This window comes from Mangifera indica, chromosome 3, assembly GCF_011075055.1.
Source record: "Mangifera indica cultivar Alphonso chromosome 3, CATAS_Mindica_2.1, whole genome shotgun sequence".
NCBI classification, from domain to species: domain Eukaryota; kingdom Viridiplantae; phylum Streptophyta; class Magnoliopsida; order Sapindales; family Anacardiaceae; genus Mangifera; species Mangifera indica.
In genome coordinates, this window is record NC_058139.1 from 16,609,011 (window position 1) to 16,628,682 (window position 19,672).

The 19,672-nt window shown below is 36.6% G+C and overlaps 1 protein-coding gene across 4 annotated transcripts in view; it reads left to right on the top strand.

Moving 5' to 3' along the window:
• Positions 1 to 19,315, top strand: part of LOC123210663 — a 60,803-nt gene extending 41,488 nt beyond the window's left edge. For 2 of the 4 annotated variants that reach the window (XM_044629135.1, XM_044629136.1), the window contains exons 41-63: positions 4 to 162; positions 249 to 412; positions 540 to 720; positions 812 to 1,081; positions 1,178 to 1,384; positions 1,832 to 1,886; positions 2,462 to 2,592; positions 2,915 to 3,427; positions 3,536 to 4,354; positions 4,441 to 4,517; positions 5,716 to 6,169; positions 6,360 to 6,446; positions 7,060 to 7,215; positions 7,309 to 7,493; positions 7,870 to 8,412; positions 9,119 to 9,296; positions 9,391 to 9,533; positions 9,617 to 9,743; positions 10,350 to 10,565; positions 17,166 to 17,522; positions 17,985 to 18,143; positions 18,223 to 18,510; positions 18,609 to 18,937. In XM_044629135.1, coding sequence (XP_044485070.1) covers positions 4 to 162; positions 249 to 412; positions 540 to 720; positions 812 to 1,081; positions 1,178 to 1,384; positions 1,832 to 1,886; positions 2,462 to 2,592; positions 2,915 to 3,427; positions 3,536 to 4,354; positions 4,441 to 4,517; positions 5,716 to 6,169; positions 6,360 to 6,446; positions 7,060 to 7,215; positions 7,309 to 7,493; positions 7,870 to 8,412; positions 9,119 to 9,296; positions 9,391 to 9,533; positions 9,617 to 9,743; positions 10,350 to 10,565; positions 17,166 to 17,522; positions 17,985 to 18,143; positions 18,223 to 18,510; positions 18,609 to 18,761 — 5,622 coding nt within the window. In that variant the 3' untranslated portion in view covers positions 18,762 to 18,937. Of the gene's footprint in view, positions 1 to 3; positions 163 to 248; positions 413 to 539; positions 721 to 811; positions 1,082 to 1,177; positions 1,385 to 1,831; positions 1,887 to 2,461; positions 2,593 to 2,914; positions 3,428 to 3,535; positions 4,355 to 4,440; positions 4,518 to 5,715; positions 6,170 to 6,359; positions 6,447 to 7,059; positions 7,216 to 7,308; positions 7,494 to 7,869; positions 8,413 to 9,118; positions 9,297 to 9,390; positions 9,534 to 9,616; positions 9,744 to 10,349; positions 10,566 to 17,165; positions 17,523 to 17,984; positions 18,144 to 18,222; positions 18,511 to 18,608 lie in introns of all 4 variants that reach the window. The other 2 variants (XR_006501284.1, XM_044629137.1) reach the window with 2 other exon arrangements.
• Positions 19,316 to 19,672: the final 357 nt, after the last annotated feature.

The window sequence follows — 19,672 nt, forward strand, 5'->3', positions numbered from 1 at the left end:
TAGGGTTGTACTTTTATTGCACATTCTGACCTGAAAAAACCATCAAGCCAACTGGCTTACACTATTTGTGATTCTGTGAAGCCAAAAACACGAGAAAATGTAACTGCTGAGGTGAAGCTGAGACGCTTCTCTTTAACTGTTCTGGGTAGCTTGTGCGGAATGGTATGATTTATGAATAAAGTTGCTGGACTCTATACCTTGATGTCTGCACAGTCGATTTTCTTATGATGGTTTTTGGACCCTTTCAGATGACACCTCTATTTGACACAACAATCACCAATATAAGGCTTTCAACTCATGGTCTGGTGGAGTCCATGAATGCTGCATTGATTTGCTCAATTGCTGCTTCAACCTTCAACACACAGTTAGAATCATGGGAACCATTGATAGAGTCATTTGATGGAATATTCAAGTAAAATGTTATATGTTGTATATTTTTTTATATTTTCTTTTAAAGGAAAAATGGAAAAAACAAAGATAGAGCAGTTTTAACATATTTAATACACTTTTATAAGTAATGGTTCTTTTTTCTTTACAAGGTTTGAAACATATGATACCAGTGTACGTCCAACTTCTAGTATAGGGAAGAGAGTGCATGTCACTGCAACCAATATTCTTAATATAAATGTCAGTGCTGCAAATGTAGAAACTTTTGTGGAGACCATTCTTTCATGGAGAAGACAGCTAGAATTTGAACAGAAGACTATCAAATTACATGAGGTCTATTAGGCTCTTTTACTTTTCTGTATTTTGAGAAGTTCATTAGTTGATTTTCCATTCTTAATGCTTTATTAGCTTACTGTTGTAGCAGGAGACTGATAATCATTTTAGAAGTGGAGAGGACACTACCATGTCAGTACTGAATGTTGATGATTTCAAGACTGTAATGGTAGAAAATAAACTTGGGTGTGATATTTATCTGAAAAAGGTTGAAGAACATCCAGACACGGTTGCCCAACTGCATCATGGTGACTGTGCATCTGTCTGTATTCCACCTCCAAGGTTTTCAGACAGGTTAAATGTTGTGGATGAATCTAGGGAAGCACGCTGTTATATTGTTGTGCAGATTATTGAGGCCAAGGTTGTACTGTGGTCAAAAATCATTTACTACAACTAGACTTATTATTATTATTACTACGACCTTATAACTGGAAGTTAACTTCTTGTACTTTTGCAGGGTTTACCCATAATTGATGATGGTAACAGTCATAACTTCTTCTGTGCTTTGCGCCTTGTTGTTGATAGCCAGGTGTCAGATCAGCAAAAGCTTTTCCCTCAGAGTGCAAGGACAAAATGTGTGAAGCCTTTAGTTTCAGAATCCAGTGGTCTAGTTGAAGGCACAGCCAAGTGGAATGAGCTTTTCATATTTGAAGTTCCTCGGAAGGTGTTCTTATTTCCTTAATACACTTTAAAAAGGCAGTATGTGTTGGATTATCAGTTCAGTTATCTGAAGAGACATAGTTTGAAAGACAGAATATATTTAACTTCTTTGTTTTTGTGTTCCTGAATTGCCATGTTACTCATTTCTTTGATGTCGCATCACCATATGACAGTGCGCTGCCATAATATTAATATTACTGACAACAAAATTCGGGAATGATAAAATTATGATTCATTGGAGGAGTTTGAATATACTATTACACAAATTTGACCAGTTGAGCTTATCTTCCCTTTTCTTGGACTTGCCTTCGAAGCTTATATATATAGATTCTAAGTATTAATTGTTTCCACATTCTTTTGTCTGCATGTCTAAATTTCTGCCTCTCTGTGATCCTCATGAAATTTTAGAGTTTTAAACAATTATGGGATATTTGAATGTTGGCTGTTGCAGGGGCTGGCCAATGTAGAAGTGGAGGTGACAAACCTTGCAGCGAAAGCTGGGAAAGGTATGAGTTAGCAGCATTCTCCATCTTGGAGTTTTTTGTCCTCACAGATTTAGTTATTATAATTTTGATTATTCCTCTCTCTTAAATTACTGATTTATGTCTTTTTGCAAAGAGCTATTAATTTGATGTAGATTTATTTTGATATTCTTTTTGTGCTTAATGTCAAATGCAACTTTGAGCTTGAATTTGTGTGCTCTCACCTTTATAATTTCTATTTAATATAAAATGATATGATAAGGTTTTGATCCATGTGGAAGGATTGAATAGAGAAAAGTTGACCAAGATTATGTGAACTTTTTCCTAAGCCCCATTTAGAGAATATGGCAACAGAGAAAATCAGTTGACATCCAAAAACTGTATCTCGTATCTTGAATTGGATGATGTTGAGTGTTACTTACTGCTGATTTTGTATTCTTCTAGGACTTTTTCGCCTCAGGCTGCCAAAGATAAGGCAGCATTGATTTTCAATAGGGTTCTCACTTTTCTTTTTTGGCTTTTCTCTGAGATTATGATTCTTGCCTTGATGATCTGCTGAGGTAAATTTTATTCTAGGAATTGGTGTTTTAATGGTACAGGTGAAGTTATTAGTGCTCTCTCCTTTCCTGTTGGCCATGGTGTTAATATGTTAAAGAATGTAGGGTCTACAAGGATGTTGAATCAATCATATGATGTTCAGGATATTGTATCTTACTCGCTGAGGAGAAAGGTGAGCTCTTTAAATTCATGTCAACTTGGATGTGAATTACAATCAAGCATTCAATTTTTCATAATTTTTTTCCTGTTACAGAATCTGTAAAAATGTCCATTAGTGTATATAGAGCTTAATTATAGAAATTTATTATGGTAGACACTGATTTTAGGATCTCAATTATAGGAATCAAATATTCCGTTTCCTATTCTAGAATACCTAATGTGTATATATAAACATATCTCTGTAATAGTAAACATATGAATAAAATTTATACTCTGAATTTCAGTTTCTACATTTCCGTTTATTGTAATTTTTTTAATATTGTTATTTTTCGCAGGCTCAGCCCAATAATGATGGAGACATGCAGGACAGTGGACACTTGTTTGTTTCCAATTCTTATTTTGAGAGGAAGACAATAGCAAGCATGCAAAGGGATGCTGGTAGTGAGAGTCATATAGATAGAGAAGTAGGCTTTTGGGTTGGTCTCCACCCTGATGGTGCTATGAAGAGCATCCGTTCATTGCTTCCATTGTCAGTAGTTCCTAAATCATTTGATAATGAGTTTATTGCTACGGAAGTTATATTGAAGAATGGAAAGAAACATGCAATTTTCAGGGGACTTGTGACTGTTGTTAATGATGCAGATTTCACATTGGGGATATCTGTATGTCATAGTTCTTTTGTCAATGATAAGAATGACTCTTTGGGAATAAGCAATTGTAATGTAATTGTGGAAGAGATCTTTGAAAATCAATATTTTCAACCAAATTCTGGCTGGGGTGACAAGAGGCCTGGCTCTCTTAATAATGGTCCGGGGCATTGGAGCACCAATGTTTCATATTCATCAAATGTGAGTCTATTTATACAATGATATTTTCTTTTCTTCTTGGAAGTTTTTCACTGCTTTCTTAATTTTCGATTCCTGTGTATGCTTATGTAGTCTTGCTTTCTTTTGAAGGAATTCTTCGAACCTCCCCTTCCCCCTGGTTGGTGCTGGACTTCAGCATGGACTGTTGCTAAATCCCAGCTTGTTGATGATGATGGCTGGGCATATGGGCCTGGCCATCAAAGTCTGAAATGGCCTCTAATGTCTTCAAAGTCACGTATGAAATCAGTTAATGATGTTATGCGGCGACGGCGTTGGATCCGTATTAGACAACAAGTCACTGATCGAGGTGGACGTAACACGGAGGGTGATTTTCTTATCTTAACTCCTGGATCTTCTGCTGTTTTACCATGGAGATTTACATTTAAGGATAGCAACTACTGTTTACAAATTCTTCCTGTTGATGATGAGTCCTCTTGTACATGGGCTCGTGCTGTTGCTATTGGTTCCAACTTTGCATTTGGAAAAGACCAGGCTTTGGTGGATCAAGTTTCACTCTACAGACAAAGTACATTGAAACAAGGAAGCAAATTCTCTAATCTCACTTTCAAGTTGAACCAACTCGAGAAGAAGGATTTACTTTTTTGTTGTTCTAGTACTGGAAGTAAACAAATTTGGCTGAGTGTGGGAGCAGATGCCTCCGTTCTTCACACTGAACTGAATACTCCAGTTTATGATTGGAGAATATCTATTAACTCTCCTTTGAAGTTGGAAAACCGACTTCCTTGTCCATCTGAGTTTACAGTCTGGGAGAAAACCAAAGAAGGGCGTTATGTAGAAAGACAGCATGGCATAATCTCTTCACGTGAGAGTGAACATATATATGCAGCAGATGTCCAGAGACCTCTATATCTTACATTGTTTGTTCAGGGTGGTTGGGTCCTCGAAAAGGTGATAATCCATTCCAAAATTGTAGGTACTCATGTTGATGCCATAGCATGTTGAATCTTACATCTTTTAAGCTTTTCTTACTGCAGGACCCTGTTCTTGTTTTAGATCTTTCTTCAAATGCAAACATTTCATCATTTTGGATGTTCCACAAGCAAAGTAAAAGGTTAGATTGAATGCATTTTTCCATTTCTTAAGTACAGGAGAACTCTACCGAGTTCCTTGAGGTTTGATTTAAGACAATGGCAGATCCAGTAGTTTTGAAATTCATTAAAACCTTTCAAAAATGGATTTATGTCATAAATGCTATGAAGTCTTAGGAAATTTATGACAAACGTCCAACCAGGGGAGATCTTTTTTCATTTCCACATCACATTGGTTCTAATAATCACAAAAAATCTCAGAGGTAAATGGCATTTATTTTATGATATTAATGTTCTTTTGTGTGTAAAGGTGTATCTTCACTCTGCTTTAATATTGCTCAATTTCTCAGAAATTTTACAGCTTCAAAGTTAGGAAGTGGTTCAGAATCTAGCTAAATGCTTAAAACTCATCATAAAAACTGTAGTAATGCCACACTTTCTGTTACTTATAAATAAATAGTTGTAGAGATTTTGTTTTGTTGCATATATGTTATTTCATGTTACTTTCTATGTGCTAATTAGAATTTAAAGTGTAAGTCTGAACAAATAAAATTGGACTTGATCTCCTTAGATTGCTTTTACCCTCATTTTTCATTTTCCTTTTTGGTTTATAGATGTGAGTGTGCGTATTTCAATCAGAAAAGTCCTCAAAGTTTGTTGGTATACAAAATCCTAATAAATTTAAACACTCTTGATGGTCATCGAGAGGATCATATTATGTCCTGTTTTTCAGAATTATGCAATCATAATTATTTTATTCTTAAAGAAAAAGATATGGAGAAGGAAAAACCAACAATTATATCTCTTTTGTTAGCTTTTTACATGAGGTTTTCTTTTTTATGTTATTTTTTGTAAACTAAAATTTTGTTTGTTTTAAAGGTTCTAATACAATTGCTGAGCCCTTATTTATTTGGTGAACTTATGATAAAGTGGTTACTTATGGCATGAAAACCAAATTAACCTAGTGCTTTTGTGTTTAAATGCCTCCATTGCATTAGTTAACTATAATAATTTGGGTTTTTATTTGTAACACTGTTCAATATGGGCCTGTGCTTGTATGTAGTCTGTGTACTTTGCATGTGAGGAAAAGTTTAAAGAATTTTTTCTTAAATATCATCATAAACTTTAGCATGCAGTGATTACTTAATACCTGTAATTTCTTTTTCATTCATATATTTTGGTTTTCAGTTATATAATCCTCATTATGAATTGGTCATGTAGGAGATTGCGTGTGAATATTGAAAGAGACATGGGGGGATCCACTGTTGCTCCCAAAACCATAAGGTTCTTCGTTCCATATTGGATTATCAATGATTCATCTCTGCCTTTGGCATACCGAGTTGTGGAAATTGAATCTTCTGACAATGCAGAGATGGATTCTAACTCACTATCTAGAGCTGTTAAGTCAGCAAGAACAGCTTTGAAAAATCCTACATTCTCAATGGATAGGAGACAGTCTAGCTGTAGAAGAAACATTCAAGTAGTTGAAGTTATCGAGGACACTAGTCCTGTACCTAGCATGCTTTCTCCACAAGATTCTGCAGGTCGCAGTGGTGTCATGTTGTTTCAATCTCAGAAAGATGCATATGTATCCCCTCGGGTGGGCATTGCTGTTGCTATTCGCAGCTCTGAAATTTATGATCCTGGGATTTCACTGCTTGAGCTGGAAAAGAAGGTGAATGCCAGCCTATTTTATCTCTTTTTTCAGTTTTTCTCTTCAGTTTCCTCTCTTTCTTTCTGTCCATGACTCTGAGACTCGTGTGAAGCTAGAGAGATTATTAATTGATGCTGTTTATTCTCTTCTTGAAATTCGTTTCTTTTTTATATTTATATTTATTTTTTGTGTTGCTTTAACTTATCTTCAGGAACGAGTTGATGTCACAGCATGCAGTTCTGATGGATCTTATTACAAACTTTCAGCTATATTGAACATGACCTCAGATAGAACTAAGGTTGATTGTCTCATTATGTTTCCGAATTCATGATAGATATGTATCTTGATTTCCTTTCCACATAATAGTATTATGATTATATCCTTTACCAACTAAAAATTTATTATTTTCTCTCTCTGCCTTACTCATCAGAAGAGAGAGTCACAATTTCAGTTATTTTTGTGTTTCTAGTCTCAGATATAAGCGCAGTTTATGCATCACCATAGCAGTTTGATAGGATTGGAACATTTGTTTACTGATTGTCCTGCCAGCCTCCAGTACTAGTTCATGTGCGGAGAAGAATAAAATGACTCAGATAAGGAGTTTCTAACCATTAGATGAACTAAGAGGCTGAGTTAGAAATTCTAGTCATCGAAGGATTGTTGCTCCCCCAAGACATACACACCCCACCCCTGCAAAAGGATTTCTTTTAATATAATCTTTTGACTCGTTCAAAGAAATTAAAAGTTGATATTGGCCATAGAAAGCCTGTATTGTGTAATGCATATGATCCTCATTTGCTTTAAGAGATGGCATATAATTATATGTTATTAGAAGTAATAATAAATTTTTTAATTTTTACAGAAAGGTCATTTGATCACTAATTTACAACTATCAACTGGTTGATGTTCAGGTTGTTCATTTTCAGCCACAAACCTTATTTATTAACAGGGTTGGTCTTAGTCTCTGCCTGCAACAGTGTGATTCTCAGTTTGTGGAGTGGATTCATCCGACCGATCCTCCAAAGCCCTTTAGATGGCATTGTTCTGCCAAAGTTGAGTTGTTGAAGGTCTGCAAAAATCATAGTGTTGCTGATTTTATTTTTTGTACCATTAAATATTATAGTTATGCCCAGGTTGATGTAATTTATGTTAAATTTCAGCTGCGGGTGCGCGGATATAAATGGAGTACCCCTTTTAGTGTTAGTAATGAAGGTGCTATGTGCATTTCTTTAAATTCAGATACTGGAAGTGCTCAATTGCAGCTTAGGGTTGCAGTTAGAGGTGGAACAAAGAGCTCACGCTATGAAGTTATTTTTCGTTTGAATTCCTTTTCAAGCCCTTACAGGTTATACTGTAAAGCCATATACGTATAAGTTTTCATGTCTCTTCCTCTTCTGTGTGGAACTTTGAATGCTGTTACTTCTTTTCTTTGGTTTGCATGTGTATATTTTTTTATTAATATTATTATTAATGTTGTATCAAGCAATTAAATTTTTTACTGAAGTAAAATTATAGTATTTCATTTGTTATGGGTGTTTCGGATTTTCAAGAAATGTTATTTCTATTGTGCACTAATTAGCTTTCTTTCCTTTTGTTTTATCTAATTCTTAGTTCTCTTTCTATTATGTTTTGAATATGATATATGTATTTCTTTCTTCCATCCTCTCTCACCCCCCTCCTTCCTTTTTCTTTGTATATTAATGGTAATATTTGACAAACAGGATTGAAAATTGTTCCATGTTTCTACCCGTTCGTTTCCGGCAAGTTGATGGTACCAGTGATTCATGGCGGTTTCTTCTTCCCAATTCTGCTGCTTCTTTTCTATGGGAAGATCTTGGTAGACGACATTTACTGGAACTTGTAGTTGATGGAACTGATATATCAAAGTCAGAAAAGTATGATATTGATGAGATTTTTGATCACCAGCCCAATATGGGGGCAGCTGGTGGCCCTGCTGCAGCTCTACGTGTTACCATTCTGAAAGAAGAGAGGACAAATGTTGTTAAGATCACTGATTGGATGCCTGAAAATGAACCAGCAGCAATTATGAGTAGAAGAATCCAATCACCACTGTCTCAAGTTTCTAGAAATGACTCACAAAATCAACAGTCACTGTCCTCCTTAGATTGTGAATTTCATGTCATTGTTGAACTGGCTGAACTTGGAATATCCATTGTAGACCATACACCTGAGGAGATATTATACTTGTCAGTACAGAATGTTCTTCTAGCTTATTCTACTGGCTTGGGGTCTGGATTTAGTAGGTAGGATTTGCTTCCAATTAATTCTTCGGTACTTGTGTTTGTAGGATTAGTCTGACATTACAAACATATACAGTGTATTCTTCATAACCAGAGCGCTGAGCACAATACTGAGCCAAGGAGAAGTGTTTCTATTACATGTGTCCTAAGATATGTTTGATCATTTAAATGGATTGCTCCAATTCTAAATACTGGATTTTGTGTGCACTGGCTTTTAAGATGCCAAATGATTAAAAGTTGAACTGTTTTTTCCATCAAATTTGGCAAATGTCAGATTCCCTTGATTTTAGAGGCAGCACCAATTTTATTCAGTGGTCCCATTCAATTTTGACTGCAGTCTCTATGTAGCTCTAGAATGCTTAGGGAAATATTTCACTTTTTCCATGCATGTGTTTGTGTGTATGCAGACTTTTATATTGATAAATGATCAATATAGAAATATGATGGTGTTGTTACTGGTTATGAGTTCTCATCCTTTAAGTCTCATTAGTTGTTTGTTTTACTTGATAACCTATTGAAAGAATATTGGTTTCTGAGTGGAGAGGTTGTGATATTGCATTAGCCACTGCACTGCAACCAATCTGCAGGTTATCCATGAATTGTTTCTTGATTGGATTAGTGCCTAGCTTCTAGATCTAGAGCATTTTGTAATTTTTATCTGCTTTTGTCAAGGATCAGCAAATTGAATTTTTATCATTTTATGCAACAGGTTCAAATTCAGACTGCGTGGAATACAAGTGGATAACCAGCTACCATTAACTCTGATGCCAGTTCTTTTCCGGCCTCAAAGAGCTGTGGAGGAGACTGATTATATATTGAAATTTTGGTTCAGTCAGCAGACAAATGGATCTTTAGATTTATATGTCTATCCAAATATTGGTTTTTTTGTGAGCTTTAATTTCCCAACTGATTAGTATAATGGTTATGATTTATTTCCTGTATACAATTTTGATTATGTTTGTATTAAATGCTTTTGTTCAGGTACCTGAAAATTGTACCTTTCTAATAAACATTCACGAACCTGTTATTTGGCGTCTTCATGAGATGATCCAGCAAGTAAACATTCATAGATTATATGATACTCGAAGATCTGCAGTTTCGGTTGATCCATTCATTCAAATCGGGTATGGAGTTTTTTATCTTTGCCATCTCACCCTTGCATTTGATTAGCTCATAAGTTATTAAAGCTTATTACCTGTAATTACAGTGCTCTTAATATCTCGGAGATTCGATTCAAAGTATCAATGACGATGTCACCTAGTCAACGACCAAGAGGAGTACTTGGGTTTTGGTCATCATTAATGACTGCGTTGGGTAATACTGAAAATATGACTGTAAGTGTTAATAATGCATATATATTTGTTTTTAAGTTTTTAATGGAGGCGGGAAAACTCAATGTTCATTCTTCTTGCATCATGCCAATTATTGTGTACCTATTTTCATACAGATTGGTTATTTTGGTCTGTATACAAGTATTGTTTACTGGGAGTTACAATGCGTAGAAACAATTAAAAAGTTAATGATTTGAGCTTGCTAATGCTTCTTTTTATAACATTCCCTACACCTCACTTTCATTTGGTTTGAAAGGGGTTTTCATGCTTAAACAGGAAACTGGGCATGCACACTGACAAATTATTTTTAGCATCATTTTTTCTGGTTAAATATTATTTTGGGGTTTTAACAGTGCACATGGTTAATTTTGAACAGCTTGTTCACTCTTGTCATTACTTTTATTATGCCTTGTTTACTAAACATCACTTGTGGTTTTAAATACATCAGACATGCATAATTTTCTATTGTTTTGTTCTCAGGGTGACTCACTAGGGATTGCCTATTTGCATGATTCTTTTAATCTTTATGTTTCTTGGCATAGCTCTCAAGCATTTTAGAGATTGTAATAGGAATTTTGAATATGAATTGTCTTTCTATACATTAATTAGGTCAGGATAAATCAAAGATTTCATGAGAATATGTGCATGCGGCAGAGTACTATGACTAGTAATGCTATAGCAAATATTAGAAAGGATCTTCTTGGCCAACCTTTGCAACTGCTCTCGGGTCTTGATATATTGGGAAATGCTAGCAGTGCACTTGGACATATGAGCAAAGGTGTGGCTGCCCTATCAATGGACAAGAAATTCATCCTGAACAGACAGGTTTGCTATGAGCTTGAAATTTTTATTTAGCATGTTGAGCATGGGACTATATATTTTATGGCATGTTACAAGGTTGTAAACGTGAACTTGGATAAGGGAAAATTCTATAAAGAATGTTCTTTACCAATATAATAATAATTCCTAAATGTAAAAATTGCCTAGAGAATTATAAAAACAGACCTACCAAGTCTGCGAGTAACTTTTAATCAGATTTTTTATGTAGTGTAGTCCAAAGTAAAACTTGAATGCAAATTCCATAAATGCCACAAAAAAAAAAAAAAAAACCACCTTGGGACCCCTTGCACTTACTTTTTGTCTTTCTGGCATTTAGTAATCCCTGCTATTTGGGCTAAGATGATAGTCAATGTAATGCTAACTATGTTTGCTTTAGGACATTGCAGCTAAGGCAGTTCAGTAAATCTGAGTTGTGGTGTCCAATGTGGTTCATAAGAGAAAATGTCTTTTATTTTTCTTAGATTTTATTAATGGCTTGAATGGCATGACCCTTGTTAGTTTTGTAATTGAGCAATGCTATACATACTCAATTGGATACCTAGATAACATACTCAATCACATAATAACATATTATCTGGGTATCTAATTGGATACTCAAAATTGAATGCACATAATTTTATTGTTTGCAATTGCCTCTTACACAAATGAGGATGAGGTATTTCTGCGTATCAAAATAAGAAGCGGTGAATTTCTCCCTTTTAGTGGATACAGAATTGATTTCTTTTCTTTTTTCCTTTTTCTTATCAATTGATACAAAGTTGATTTCTTTTCTTTCTTCCTTTTTCTTTTTTGTTTTCTTGATAGGAAATGTTTAGTAGATTGAAATTGAGCATTAAGGTTACAATGGTAGACCAAGCGCCTATGGTAAAAGTGTTAGATCTTAACAATAAAACAAATTAAAAAAATGCCTTCTATGATCAATGGAAAGATTAAAGCAGCCCACAGGTCCACCCAAAAAAAAAAAATGACTTATCAACTCCATGTTAACCGTTGTTGATAGGCTAATTTGCTTTATGATATTTCTTGATATAAAATTTGTTTTTTATTGCATATTAATGTGTATTTTCCTTTTTGTTTGTCTCTCTAAAGAAGGCTAGGCTTTGTGCCTTAGAATATCCTGGGATGCTATTTTCCTAATTCTTAGTATTCACTTATTTAAGTACAGTGTTAAATTTGTTACAATATGAACCTATGGAGTGGTGTGAAGGATGGTTAAGCGACAGTTAGGAAATAAAGGAGAGCGCGCATGTGTTTTGATTTTTAAAAATTGTAATATGACATCATTTGGTTGTAAGTAGTTGTGAATAAACCGGTGTCGTTTTGTGTGTGAAGAGCATGTAAATATGGGCAAGAAAAATTGCAATGGGAGGTGTGGAAAAATAATGTGAAATATGTGATTTGTTTTTCCTTTGTGAATCTCTCTGTTCTTCTTCTCTTTGTGTGTTCTTGTTTTGCTTATTCCATTTAGAACAAGACGCATCATTGGTATTAGAGTGGTGATCTAGCAATGGCTAACAGAACGTGAATGTACGAGTTGTGGCAAGAAAGCGCCAATAGGATTTTGTGAAGGATTCGATCAACGAAATTAGGAAGATCATTGAAGGTTTGAGTTTACAGCAAATTGAGGTAATGACGTAGTTAGCTAGTAGGAATGAAGAGGATCGTAATCCAAAGGATGGCCAGAAGGTGCGATCACAGTGGGAGAAGATAACTAGGTTGGAATTTTTGAAATGACAAGTAGTTCGATCACTATATCACCAAGGTCGAATACTATTTCAATGTTGATAAGACTTCAAATGAAGATAAAGTGAAGATCCTAACATTGCATTTGGAGGATCATGCCATTCAATGTCACCAGGGCATGAAGTCTGGAAATGAGGCTGTAGTGACAAGGGAGGAGTATGTGATGGCCATGTGTGCTCAATTTGGTAACTAAATGTGCGACGATCCTTTAGCCGACTTAAGAAACTTGGGACAGGTCAATTCCTTACAACAATACTTGAATGAGTTTGATGAATTATATCCTAGGGCTAGAATTAGAAAGGATCAAGCCTTAAGTTTTTTTTTTTTCATTTGGACTCGTGGATGCATTGCAAATGTCGGTGCGGATGTCTGGCCAAAGACGTTATTGGAAGCTTATGCGTTGGCTAAGTTGCAAAAGATTATAATGGTTGCAATCAAGGAGCATCCGAAGTCTACCGCACGTACTCCTTACATTCCACCTGTGTCTAAGGCCTCCTCTTATATGCAAAGTTTCAGCAATTATCTATCGAAGCCATAGAACCCTTCTAGACTACTTCCTACACCTAACACTGGTTGTATTAATCCACCTAATCCAACTATGGCCGACAAGGCTAACACTAGTAGAAATTTTGATAGGAAAAGGGCCAAAGGTATCTGCTTTTGGTGCGATGAAAAATATGTCCTTGGACACGAATGTAAGAAACAAGCTTTCATGCTACAATTGTAACACTTGGCCGAAGATGACATCAAGGAAGTAGAGGAAACTAAAGTTGTTCAGGAGGAACCTAGATTGATGCAATTGTCTCTCCAAGCCTTGTAGGGGGTAGGAGGCTCTAGAATCATGCGAGTAAATGAAATCCATGGGAAAAGGAAGTTGTATATACTTATTCGCTCAAACAGCACTCATAATTTTTTCAGTGAGCAGTTAGCATCTAAACTAGGATGTTCATTGAGTAAGGTAGTTGGTGTGCGAGTAATGGTCACTAATGGTCAAGACTTAGATTGTGTAGCTTTGTGTGAAGGATTAGAAGTGAAAATACAGGGCCAGGTGTTTGTGTTGGATGCATACCTTACCCTTAACTAGTTATGATCTTATTTAAGAAGCACAATGGTTATATAATTTGGGAGACATAGTTTGGAATAGGGATGGCAATTTGGGCCCGACTTTAGGGGCCCAGACCCTCCCCGACCCTAACGGGGAAGGGATTCCCTGATAGAAACGGGAAAAGGGACGGGGATGAAAAAAATCTCCGCAATTGGAGACGGGCCGGGGATGGGGATACATGTGTCCCCTCCCCGCCCCGACCCGACCCTTCCCCTCCCCGTCTCTTTATATTAATATATTTATTTAAAATACTAATATATTTTTATAGTTTTAAATTATTTATGTTTTTCAAATTTATTTAGATTTTTGTTGTGCGTATCAAAGGAGTTAATATATTATATTTATGATATTTGAAATAGTAGATTAATTTTAATTTTGTTATTTAATATATTTATATTGTATTTACAAGGTAAAAAGAATATATTTTTTTTGTGGGTACGGGAAGGGGATTTTTCCCCACGGGGACGAGGAGAGGATGGGGAGGGGATTTTTCTTTGTAAGGAGGGGACGGAGAATCATTTTCATCCCCATAGCGGGGACGGATCGGGGATGGGGATTGATATCCCCTACGGGGACGGGGATTGAGATCCTCTCCCCGCCCCTCCCCGTTGCCATCCTTAGTTTGGAATTTTAAGGAGCTAACAATGACCTTTTGGATGATTAACTAGTAGTACCATTTGCAAGGAGATAAGGAGGTAAGGGTGAGCATGATTGGGAATGGCAGGTTGAATAAGCTCTTAAGAAGAGAACAACAACCGACTGTGGTACAACTCCTATGGACTGCGGATGTAGAAGATAGGAAACAAGCATTTGAACTTCAGTTGATCAAGGAGGAAATGGAAGAGGAATGGAGGGAATTGAATCAGTTATTAGAGAAGTATGAGGTTGTTTTCACAAAAACCAAACAACTACCTCTAGAAAGGCTCCAAGATCATTAAATAGTGTTGAAGGAAGGCTTTCAATCAATAAATATCAAGCCCTATCTGTATGAAGGAGTGCAAAACGATGTCATAGAGAAGATGGTGAGAGAGATGCTAGCATTTGGAGTCATTCTGGACAACAACAGTCTGTATGCTAGCCCTGTTGTATTGATCAGGAAAAATGACGGAACATGGAGACTTTGCATAGATTACAGAACTCTTAATCAGCTCAAAGTGAAGGATCGATACCCAATTCCATTAATTGAAGAGTTGCTTGATGAATTGGGAGGGGCTATGGTATTTTCTAAGGTGGATTTAAGATCAGGGTATTAGCAAATACGCATGTGCCTAGTCTCCATTGAAAAAACTGCCTTCAAGACACATGAAGGCCATTATGAATTTTTGGTAGTGCCTTTTGGCCTCACCAGTGCTCCAACCTTCCAACACATCATGAACCAGGTTTTCAAGCTTTGTCTTCAGAAGTTTGTCCTCGTTTTCTTCAATGACATTGGTTTATAGCCGCAACAAGGGGGAACATTTCGAGCATCTGGAAACTGTCTTACAGCTGTTGGAGCTAACCAATTCTATGCTAAGTGTAGCAAGTGTGTCTTTGGGGCTGCTCAAGTGGAATACTTGGGCCACATCATCATTGGACAGGGGGTAGAAACTGATCTAGCCAAGGTGAGAGCTGTGAATGAGTGGCCTATTTTGAGAAATATCAAGTAGCTCAGGGGATTCTTAGGCCTTTCAGGCTATTACAGGCGCTTTATAAAAAGCTATGCAGTCATTACAAGAGCTTTGACAACCCTCATAAAGAAGGATGCATTTGTGTGGAGTGAGGCAACGTTGGAAGCTTATGAGAAACTGAAAGTATGCTTGAGTATAGCACCTGTTCTTGCTCTTCCAGATTTAACTAAGACTTTTCAAATAGAGACTGATGCTTCGAATGAAGGAATTGGAGCTGTGCTAATCCAAGAGGGTCATCCTATTGCGGACATAAGCAAGACATTATCTCCAAAACATTAGTTATTGTCAGCATATGAAAAAGAAATGTTGGCCATTCTGTTTGCAATCAGAAAATGGGAGCATGATGTAAGGAACCAGCATTTCAGCATCCTTATTGACAATCAAAGTCTCAAGTATTTGCTTGAGCAAAAGATCACCACCCCATCACAGCAGGCTTGGGTGGCCAAATTGATGCAATTCGACTATGAGATCAAGTATAGAAAAGGGAGGGAAAATGTGGCTGCTGATGCCCTTTCATGGTCTAGCAGTGGAGAACTTCATAGCCTCACTGTTGTTGTGTTGTTGGATGACTTATTAACTCAAATTGAAGTTGGGTGGCAGGAAGACTCGTCCTTGAAGTCCATCATTGATGCTAAGATAAAAGAAGTATGACTGGCAGAATGGGCAATTGAGGCTGGTTGTAGCCAACATCCCTGACTTACAACATCAACTTTTATTGTTGTTACATGATTCAACCATTGGAGGACATTTAGGGGTGGTTGCAACTGTCGATAGAATGACATCAGTGGTCTACTGGAAAGGGATGTGAATGAGTGTTTGAAATTATGTCTGTGAGTGCTCCATTTTTTAACATCAAGAGTGAAAACCCTTACCAAATCCAGAAGGTGTTTTTTCAAAACGCACTATGGATTTTGTCGAAAAGTTGCTTAAATCTCAAGGAAGATCTATTGTTATGGTGGTTGTCGACAGATTGACGAAGTATGCCCACATTATGGTGCTGGTGCATCCTTTTTCTGTGCAGGTGGTGGCCCAACAATTCTTAGATAATGTCTATAAGTTACATGGGAATCCTGCTTCTATTACTAGTGATCATGGTGTTGTGTTTCTGAGCTACCCTGCTCCCTTCCATATCCTTTACTTCCCAAAGGATTTGGCAGTCACTGAAGTGGATACCATGTTGAGGTTGCGTGAAGACACTATTCAAATTCTTCAGCACCATTTGAGTAAGGCTTAGTACCGTATGAAAGCAATGGCTGATAAGGGTAAAACTGACAAACAATACAAGCTGGGTGATATGGTTATAGACAAGTGACTATGCATCATGGAAACCAAAAACTTCATCTGAAGTATTTTGGTCCCTTCCCTGTTATCGAAGTAGTGGGTTTAGTGGCATATGGGCTTCAGCTTCCACTTGAGGCACTCATCCACAATGTATTTCATGTCTCCTAACTGAAGCCTGCTTATGCAATAGTGTCTGCTTCTTCTACTCTTCCTCCAGAGCTCTAGCAGCATTACAGGGTTTCTCAGAAGATTCTTGATCGAAGGATAGCTCAGAGGGGAAATGTTGTTGTTGCCAAGTTATTAATTCAGTGGCAGGGTGAACCATTGGAAGCAGCTACATAGGAGTTGGTTGACTATATTCGCCAAAGGTTTCCAAGCTTCCTTGAGGGCTAGGAAGCTTAGCAGGGAGGATTTGTTACAATATAAACTTGTGGAGTGGCGCAAAGGATGGTTGAGTGACAGTTAGGAAATAAAGGAGAGTGCGCGCGTGTTTTGTTTTTTAAAACTTGCAATACAGTGTCATTTGGTTGTAAGCAGTTGTGAATAAACCGGTGTCGTTTTGTGTGTGAAGAGCGCATAAATATGGGTGGGAAAAATTGTAATAGGAGGTGTGAAAAATAATGTGAAACATGTGATTTGTTTTTCCTCTGTGAATCTCTCTGTTCTTCTCTCTGTGTGTTCTTGTTTTGCTTGTTCCCGTTAGAACAGCACACATCAATATAATGGTTGGTATCTTTTTCCATGTGCTAAACCATTCTCTTTTGCTTTGTAATCTGTGTTATCTTTCAGGAGAGCAAAGGTGTAGAGGACTTTGGTGATTTTATCAGAGAGGGAGGCGGTGCCTTAGCAAAGGGTCTATTCAGAGGTGTTACTGGCATATTAACAAAGCCTCTTGAAGGAGCAAAATCTTCTGGTGTTGAGGGTTTTGTTCAAGGTGTAGGTAAAGGAATAATAGGTGCAGCTGCCCAACCAGTTAGTGGGGTTCTCGATCTTCTATCAAAGACTACTGAAGGTGCAAATGCTATGAGAATGAAGATAGCATCAGCTATAGCTTCAGATGAGCAACTTCTACGTAGGAGACTGCCACGTGTAATTGGTGGTGATAATTTGCTTCATCCATATGATGAGTACAAAGCACAAGGACAGGTACTTTTTTCCTTTTTTTAAGGAAAAAAATTGCATAGGTGATGGTTAAGAGTTTTTTAAGTTGCCCCAACTTATCTGTATTAAAAGAGAGTCTGTGATTTGAACTTACTAGGATTTGTAGAGAGAGACACATAATCCATGTAGGAGATAATTAACTAAATTCTCCAAGGACAAATATAAGAATCTCTTTTGTTCTCTTTCAGGTTTTTTCTAGTTTTTGTGTTTCAACTAGTTCACATTCTTAAAATTTACTTATAACCCAATCCAACATTTATTATTATTATTTTAACTAATGCACTAGGCTAATATAAACAGAATAAGTTCATCAAATTGGCCCAAATTCTCACATTATCTTATTTATTGATGTCCCATATCTTCTGTATGTCAAATTAGCACACTATATCTCCCTTCCTTGTACTGGCCATGACTCATGACATCGTATGCATTACTTCATCTTGAAAGGTTATACTGCAGCTGGCAGAATCAGGTTCATTTTTTGGGCAAGTTGATCTTTTTAAAGTACGTGGGAAGTTTGCCTTATCAGATGCTTATGAAGATCACTTTTTACTGCCCAAAGGAAAGATCCTTATGGTCACACATAGGAGAGTTATACTTTTGCAGGTAAGTTCAATTGACATAATATACTTTATGGTGTTACACTCCTCCAAGAGGACAACATAACTGTAAATTTATGTGACAGCAACCCTCCAACATCGTTGCTCAGAGAAAGTTTAGCCCTGCTAGGGATCCATGTTCTATTTTGTGGGATGTACTGTGGGATGACCTCATAACAATGGAATTGACTCATGGAAAAAAGGACAATCCAAAAGCTTTCCCTTCTAGGGTTGTTCTTTATCTACACATCAGATCAACAGAAACGAAGGAACAAGTTCTTGTTATAAAATGCAGCAGTGAGACCCATCAGGCAGTGGAAGTTTACTCTTCAATTGAGCGAGCAAGGAACACCTATGGGAATAATCTTTCAAAGGTAATTTTGCCCCATGCTTTCTTCCATTTATGTTAAATCTTGATCATAGCACTAAGGCTCGATAGCTTGTAATGAAAACTTTACATAATTTTATCCAGGAGATGCTGAAAAAGAAAGTAATGAAACCATATACACCACTTGGCAGTGGCAACAGTGAAGTAAATCCAAAAGAAGGGGTCTACATTTGGTCTCCTCAACAGGTGCCTGGATCAGTTCCTTTCGGTTCATCTTTTGGCAGTAGCAGTGGTTGATTGGATAACTCATTGCCCATGTTTCTGTGATGTGAAATCTTTTTTCCCCATTCCCGGTAATATTAAGGGTACACTTGGTTTCTGTTTTTTGTACCATTCTGCAAACGTTCTTCTTTTTCTTTTCTTTTTCTTGCTGATAACTTCTGATCATTGATAATTTTACAGCTGTTCTTGCATATATTTCTTCCGCCATATGTAATAGTTTCCTGTCCCATATCGGAAATAATTTGCAGTTGAAACAAGAAAGCCATTTATCTGAAAATAGACAGACATATACAGCTTGGTGATAATTTTGTATAGTAAACATATATAGATTCCGTAGAACATAGAGAAGTGGTGGGCTTGAAGGATTTTTTATTGTTAGTAAAAATAAATTTTATAAAGTTTGTGCTTAATTTCATCTTTTGTAAGTAGACTTGGGGACGATATTTGAATTAGTTACATACATGCAAACCTTTGTATATTGAGGAGAAAGCCTCTCAAGGTAGATTTGAGTCAAATTGGTTTAAACTTGAATTTATGTATAACAAGAAAGAGTTGAATTCTGAGTTGAAGTTCTAACTTGGTAGCTTGGTGGAGTTCTATTGCTCATCACACTTCTCTTTTAAGGGGATTTTTCTTTGGCAATTTTTTTTAATATGGTGACCTTTTTAATTCTCTTTACATCATTGCTCATCATAGGAGCTCAAATTGGTCATTTTAACCTGATTCAAATTTAAATTGAGTTTGAGCTAACCATTGATTTGAATCTGCTCTCGGCAACTTACAAGAATGGTGAAGTAGTAATGTAGTTTATAATTTCATGGAATAAGTGGACAAACCACGAAACTCCAAACCAAAGGAAACAACTGAAACTTGCTTCTTGTATTTCTATCCATACCTTAGAAAAAGAAAGATATACAACCAAGTAC